Source organism: Octodon degus, unplaced genomic scaffold (assembly GCF_000260255.1).
Source record: "Octodon degus isolate 3935 unplaced genomic scaffold, OctDeg1.0 scaffold00086, whole genome shotgun sequence".
In the NCBI taxonomy this organism is placed as follows: domain Eukaryota; kingdom Metazoa; phylum Chordata; class Mammalia; order Rodentia; family Octodontidae; genus Octodon; species Octodon degus.
Window position 1 is genome coordinate 8789924 of NW_004524662.1, and position 8037 is coordinate 8797960.

Sequence of the window (8037 nt, forward strand, 5' to 3'; positions counted from 1 at the left end):
AGAGAGAGAGAGAGAGAGAGAGAGAGAGAGAGAGAAAGACTTGGGTTTAAAAATAATCCTTTGGAGAGTATTTATTTTGTGGTTTTTGCTTCGATATATAGTCAACCTAGTTAGAGTTAGACTGTATTCTCTTACCCTCTTTGGTGATAACCAATGTCATTCCAGTTTTCACAGTCTGCTATGTTGCTTGGGTTTGCTGTATGCATATGTTGCTCACTAGTTAGTCTGGGACTCAGATGGTGGTTTATAACATAGTTCGGTTCTCAGAGTTTTTGAGAACTGCTTTTTAGCCCCAGCCTCTGTTAAGTGCATCTTGGAGATGAACTTAGGAGTTATATTATGGATTCCTTTTTTAGTTCTTTTTCTCTCCAAGTATGGGGGGCTTCTCTTTGGTACTTTTCTTGTTACTGAGATAAAATAACTGATTCCCAAAGTTAAAGGGAGAAAGCTCTATTTAGCTCACAGTTTGTAGAAGTTTCAGTGCATAATAGGCTGGCTCCAAGGCAAAGTGGCATGGCAGATGACATTGAAGAGGAAAAACAGTTCATGATGGGCAGAAAGTAGCAAAGCAACAAGGATGACCACGGCTCTTTTTGTCCCTAATATCTTATCCAGGCTCCTCCAGGTAGATAGCACTCACACCCTTAGTCCTAAAACCCTTGAATCAAACACTGCACCATGAATCAATCCCCGTGTTATACAGTCTAGATCTAGCCACCTCTGTAAAAGCTCTGCCTATCACCACATGAGGCTTGGGGAAGCACAAGCCCATACTGGGCCCCTCCAAATCTTCAGCTCTCAGGAATTCTTTACATTGTTTGGTTTTGGGTTAGAAAACTGAGGCCTTGAGGTTTTAACCACGCTGTCCCTCACTCTTCGTTTTATCACTCTTTGTGCTATCATAGGATTTCTGATAGTTGGACTACTTTCTGGGTAAAAATGGTTAAGAGAAAAAGAGAGATTAAATTTTTTTTTTCTTATGCTCTGTGAACCAGTGTTGCTTCTTTTCACATTTCTCCTGGGTTTTGAGGCACAGGTAGATTCCATTGACAGTAGGTATGTATCACTTAGGATTAGTTTTGACTATCTCAAGGCTATTCTTGGTCTGACTAGGAAGTGAAAACTCAGGAATTTCTGCCTATACCCGTTGGCTAATCATGGCCCTCCCAGTTTCTGTTGTTGTGTGTTTCTGCTACATAGTTTTAGGATTTAGCCTAGCCAGATTTTAGCTCTATCACTGCGACAGAATACCTCAGAAAAACAACCTGGAAGACTAAAAAATTTATTTTGCCTCGTGATTTTAAAGGCTTCAGTCTATGATCTCTTGGCTCCATTGCTTTGGGCTTATGAGTCAGAACATGATAGTGAGGAGTTCATGGTGGAGCAGAGCTGCTAACCTCATGGTGTTCAGGAAGCAGAGAAGGAAAGGGGCTGGTATCCCAATATTGCTCTCCAGAACACTCCCCTAATAACCCTCTCTCCCTCTGGCCCCTCTTTCCCAAGACTACCACCTCCCAGCAGCACCCATAGGTTGGTGACCAATTTTGAGCTGATGTTAGCCCTCCCAGGACATTCTAGATCCATGTACCTACAAGGAGTCAAAGCCTAGAGAGGTGAAAGGAAAGGAGAAAAAAACAACCACCACCTTGAAATTCACTTCCATTGTCCTCTGTTCTTGGCTACATCTCATAGCCTTACTTGTTTTGTGGTCTGTTGAAGGTTTTTGATTGCGATCAGGTGTGACAGACTTCAATAAGCTTGACTGGCTCCAAAGTTTCAATTTATTTATCTTGTCTTCAGATGGAGTTCTATCTCACTAAACCTATTGTTAGCTGAAAATAACATAAGCAGAAAATATATTTAACATACCCAGCTACCAAATATTACTGCTTAACAACATAATATACTATGAAATATGGGTTGTTTGCCCTTGTGGCCATGGGTCAGACTGGGAGATGCTGTAGCTTGTTAACACTGCCCACCATCATAAGAGTATTGTACTGCATATTGTTAGTCCAGGAAATGGTCAAAGTTTGATATATGATTTCTACTGAATATTTTTTGCTTTCATAACATTGTGAAATTAAAGTTGTTTCTTATTTTGCATTTAAAAAAATTTGGGCCAGGGAGATAGCTCAGGGCCAGGAAGATAGCTCAGTAGAATAAGAGCTTGCCTGGCAAGCGCAGGGTCCTGAGTTCAATCCCCAGTACACGCCAAAAAAAAAAAAAAAAAAAAAGAATTTATGTTTGTAGTATATAATAATCACATTACTCCTGGGGTGCTAATTCATGTACCTAACATATCTTCTTTTTTTATCTCTTCCAATTTCATTTCCATCCTTCTCTTGGTCCTTTTTCCCTTTGCAAAAAAAAATGTACTTCCCTAATTCCTACTACCTAGCTAGCTTGCTTGCTTACTTTATTTGTTAACGTACTTTACATGACAGGGTTTTCACTATGCAGTTCAGGCTGATCTTGAACTCACCTTGTAGCAAGACTAGCCTCAGACTTGTGGTAATCCTCTTGCTTCAGCCTCCTGAATACTGGGATTACAGGTGTGCACTGCCATGCCTAGCTGTGTTTTTTCACATAAGAGAAATCATGTCATACTTAAGCTCAAGAGGCTGATTTGTTTTGCAGAGCATTGTTGTGTCAAGGTACATCTATTTTCCTATAAATCTCTCAAGTTTATCCTTTATGGCAGATTGCAAAATGAACTGTTGTAGCTTGGGGAACATCTGTATGTTTATTTTTCTATTTCTGTATATTGAAAGCCATGAATTCATACCAATAACAGTCTGATGCTTCAGATTCATGCCAGTTTTCTTTTTTTCTTTTTTCTTTTTTTTTTGCGGAACCAGGGATTGAACTCAGGCCCTTGCGCTTGCCAGGGAAACGCATATTCCACTGAGCCATCTCCCCGGCCCATGCCAGTTTTCTTTCAGGATTTATTTGCAATTATTTTCCACTTAAAATTTTTTTCATAGCTATGACATATTTGCCTTAAATCAGTTGTTCTATTACAGTGGCATTCACACAATTGAAATTCATCTTCTCTAGCTCTTTATTATTGGTTATCTTTCAGATTGGCAATTGATATATATACAATAGGTGCATATAGTAATGTGAGTTCTTTTTTTATTTTTTTGAGAGAGGCTTTCAGTCTGTACTCCAGATTGCTCAAACTCATGATTCCTCTGCCTCAGCTTCTCAAGTGCTGGGATTATAGGTATGCCCACAACACCTGCTGTAATGTGGAGTCTTATTAGTAAAAAGTCACAGAAAGAGAAAATCATTTGTAACTAGTTTCATAGGAATGCAGACAACATAAGTGTAATTCTCTTTGAAGGTTAAATAAAAATTAGTGATTTTACACATAAGTATATTATATCTTCTCACTTTTGAAAAAGTGACTTAAGGTAGGAAAGCATTTTTTTTTTTCATTACTTAATAGCCAAAGTACAGCAAATGCTTTGTTTCATTTTACGTATATAAAATAAGGTGCTATGTATTATATAAACCATTTTAGTTCTTCTCTTAGGAATAAGATTGATCACAATTAAAATGGGAGCATGAGGTTAGAACTTTCTGTTTCAAAGTTTTGGTTTTTTTGTGATGCTGGAGATTGAACCAGGCAGGGCCTCAGTAAGTGCTCTACCACTAAGCTACATCCCACCCATTGGTTTGTTTTAACTTGGTTCTTTAACTGTACTTGTTGAAGAGATTCTTCACATTTTGAGGGAATGTGAACTAACATCAGCAGAAACTAGCATCATTCCTCAAACTAGCAAAAGCAATGAAATACAGAAAGTTCAAGGGCCGACAGGATAGCTCAAGGGCAGGCAAGATAGCTCAGTGGGCTAAGTACCTGCTTTGGCAAGCACAGGGACCAGGATTTGATCCCTGGTCCTGTGTGCTGCACTGGCATGCTGAGCCAGTGACCAAGTCCTGGTGTGGTGGCACATGCCTGTGATCCCAGCTCAGGGGAAGCTGAAAACAGGAGGACCACTATGAATCCAAGCTGCATAGTGAGACCCTGTACCAAATACATAAATGAAAAAAAAGTTTATAGATTAATCTAAAATGTTTTGATATGTTGTATTTATACTAGATAGGGGCCAGGGAATATGGCTCAGTGGTACAGTGCCTGCCCCTATACTAGATAAAAAAGGATAAAAGAATATTTTTAAACATAAATCATAAATCTATTCTTGTCATTTGATGTGAAGGGCTGTCAGCTTCATTTTATTCTTAGAAAAAAAGCTATTTTCTAAAGAAACTAGGGGGGCTGGGGAGCTAGCTGAATAGAATAAGTGCTTGCCTGGCAAGTACAAGGACCTGAGTTCAAGCCACGATTCCGTAAAAAAAAAAAAAAGTAAAGAAATTACGTTTTTTAGACATTGTTCTTCTGTAGTATTAATATTTTCATGATCTTTTTTTGTCTGTTCCATTTACTACGTACATACCTGCTATATATTAAACAACAGTATAGTGTTTAAGAGTCTAGTATTCTAGACATTCTTGTGTTCTTACTGAGAACTAGGGGTAAGCTCTTGTATCTGGGCCTAAAAACATTTGATTTTTAACCTGGAAATATTATATGTGATTCTTGTCATTACAGGTGTTTCTATTGCCATAGGATGCCATTGTTGCTGTCTAGTAAAAACCAGTTGTGTTTAGTGTCTTTTTTTTTTTTTTTGGTGGTACCAGGGATTGAACTCAGGACCTTGTGCTTGCAAGGCAAGCATTTATTCCATTGAGCTATGTCCCCAGCCCCGGCCTAGGACTTGTGTTTAATTACTTCTTCATCATGACTAAAAGAAGTCTACTATAACTATCTTTGATAATATTTCAGTTCCTGAACCCCCTGAAGTTAAAAATTGAATATATATGAAAGAACAGATTTAGAGATAATCTGACATGTGTACAGTTATTTTTAAAAGCTAATAAGGATACGAGAAGTACTTAATTCCATACGCTAAAATTTGGAGGGAAAATAATTCTAAAATGTTAAGAGCACCATTTTAATCTGTGCAGAGAGTTACAATAATATATTTGATGTCACATAACAGATTTCTACTAAATGTAAGTATTGGTCTTTTATATTTTATGTTAATAAGGTTTCTTATTGGGGCCCAGGAGATGGCTCAGTACAATAAGTGCTTGCTTGCTTGGCAAGCACAAGGTCCTGAGTTTGATCCCTGGTACAAAAAAAAAACCCAAAAGAATTTTTTTTCTTCAAAGTAAAAATAAATATACAATAAATGTTAAAAAAAATTTTTAAGAACATGATTTTAAGTAAATGCTGCTACTTTAAACTGCTTCTATGTTATCTTCAGTAATAAAGTTTGCACCTATGAAGGGAAGGAAGCAAAAAGTGAAAATATTAGCTAATATACATTCAGATAGGGTATTAAATGCAATGTATAATTAGTGTTTTATGTATTATTTTGTTAGTAATCCAAGGTATAATGTGGTTTCTTTCATTACAGATGTCCTCCTCGTACTTTCTTACCAGCCCTCTGCAAAATTTTTCTTGATGAAAGTGCTCCCGACAATGTGTTAGAGGTGACAGCCCGCGCCATAACATACTACCTGGATGTATCTGCAGAATGCACTCGAAGGATTGTTGGTGTAGACGGAGCAATAAAAGCACTTTGTAATCGTTTGGTTGTGGTTGAACTTAATAACAGAACTAGCAGAGACTTAGCCGAACAATGTGTAAAGGTAAGTATCATTTATTACTCTATTTGAACATCATGTAGAGAATAGAAGTATAATTTACTAAAAAATAAAATTATTCCTGTCATCAGTCTTACTTTATTAAAAATGATTGAGAACAGTGGAGGTCACAATCATTTGGGGTCTCAGAGGAGGTCTTGTAAGGCTTCGAGAATCATCTGTGAATAAAAATTATAATCCACTAATATGTATTAGCTCATTTATTCTACATGATATATAAAGTAGGTGTCGTTAATATATTATTTCTAACTGGGCTTGGTGAAATATGCTTGTAATCCTGACCCTTAGGAGGGTGAAGTAGGTGGATAGCAAGTTTGAGACCAGGCCAGCCTGGGTTACCTAGAGAAATGAGATGTTGAAAAAATAAAAATTTCAGTTTTACATTTGGAAACGTCGAGTATATTGACATTAAGTAATTTTCTTGAAGAATGTGTAAGTAATGAGCAGGATGTCTAATACTTGAAGATCGGAAGTTTGAAAATTTTATAAGTCTGGCTCTAGGATATGTAGATTTAACTGTTTTGCTGTATTTTCTTTAGAGTAAGGTGTTTTATTCCTTGTGGGACTAAATTTTATGCAGCTTTAAAAGCATTTGCACTGGCACAATAATTTATTGAAACTACTTGGTAAACCTTTATAGTTTTTTTTGGGTTTTTTTTGACATGGAATCATGCTATGTTGCCCAGGTTTATTTACATTCCTGGGCTCAAGTGATTGTCCTGCCCCAGCTTCCTAAATCCTGGAACTACAGGCATGTTCTTCACCATGTTGATGTTGTTGGTGTTGTGTGTGTGTGTGTGTGTGTGTGTGTGTGTGTGTGTGTGTGTGTGTGATTTCTTCTTTACCCTTTTTATGATTATTCTTGCTTTAGGTCAGCAGTTCTCAAAAGTGTTTTATTTCAGGATTCCCTTACAAGTCTTAAATTATTGAGGCTCTTTGAAGAATCTTTGTTTTTTTTTTTAATTACCAGAATCTTTTATTTTATTTTTTTCCCATAATTTTATTGATAAACGAGTCTTTGATTCTGTTAATCGATATTTACCATATTAGTACAACTAAGACATTTTAAATATTCATTAATTTCTCTTAAAATACATGTTAACATGCATGATAGTTTTGATGAAAATAGCTTTCCACACAAAAAGAAAATTGGTAAGAGACTACCAAAATTGGTAAGAGACTACCAATGTCTGGTAGACATTTTGGAAATCTTTTTAAAGATCTCTGTCAAAAACCAACCAAACAACCATGGCCACAGTAGCCAGGTTTTCATACCTGCTTTTACATTTAGTCTGCTGCAATATCACATCTAATGGAATGTCTGGAAAATTCTACCCCATATTTTGAGAATGAGAGTGAAACAGGCTAACTTCCTCCTCCTTTGCCTGTATATAAATACTACTTCATTATTTTTTTACTAACTTGTATTTTTCCTTCCTCCCCTTCCCTTCTCCCTTCCCCTTCTCTTTCCTTAACACTTTCTTTTTTGGGGTTACTGGAAATTGAACTCAGGACCTTATGCTTGCCAGACAGGTATTGTGCTGCTGAGCTCTCTCCAGCCTGCCCTCCCCTCCCCTGCCCTTCCCTCCCCTTCATCTTTGTGCAGTGGTAGAATCTGTACCCCTGAGGGTGGCTTCCCTTAGTTATAACTACAACTCTAAAATTTTTTTTTTTGTTTGTTAGTTTATAAGACAAGGTCTTGCAGAGTCGCCTTGGGCTGATCTGGAATTTGTAATCCTCCTGCTTCAACCTCCAGAGTAGTTGGATTACAAACCAGGCTGTGGTCCATATTTTCGTATTATTTGTTATCTGTCTTCATGTCTTCATATTTGAAGCATGTAAACGTGCAGAAGTCATAAACCATCTTATTTGTGTTATGTTTCCCTAGGGCTGTGTGTGTAAATGTCTTAGTTGTACAAATATGGTAAATATCAATTAACAGAATCAAAGACTTTTTAAAGAGCCTCAATAATTTAAGAACTTGTGCTAACTAAGCAAGCACTCAACCACTGAGCTAAACCCCCAAACTTTATCTTTTATAATTTTCATTTGTTTGTTTATTTATTTATTGGTATTGAGAATAGCACTCAGTGCTTGTTAGGCAGTCACTGCACTATTGACCTATATTCCTGGCCTTTTAAAATAATTTTTAAATGTACATTAAGAGATCCAGTACATTGTACAACTTACTGTACACACAGATTTGCCGATTGTTAATGCTTTTCCCCCTTCTTTATTTTCTCCTTGTCTCTTCCTTTTTTTTTTTTTTTTTTTTTTTTTTTTGCGGAACCGGGG

At 36.9% G+C, this 8037-nt stretch overlaps 1 protein-coding gene across 1 annotated transcript in view; it reads left to right on the forward strand.

Moving 5' to 3' along the window:
* The window catches only part of Hectd1 (HECT domain E3 ubiquitin protein ligase 1), a 118336-nt gene that overhangs the window by 24999 nt on the left and 85300 nt on the right, over window positions 1-8037 (forward strand). The window contains exon 3 of the mRNA XM_023721837.1: window positions 5493-5727. Within this exon, the coding sequence (XP_023577605.1) occupies window positions 5493-5727 (235 nt within the window). The remainder of the gene's footprint in view (window positions 1-5492; window positions 5728-8037) is intronic.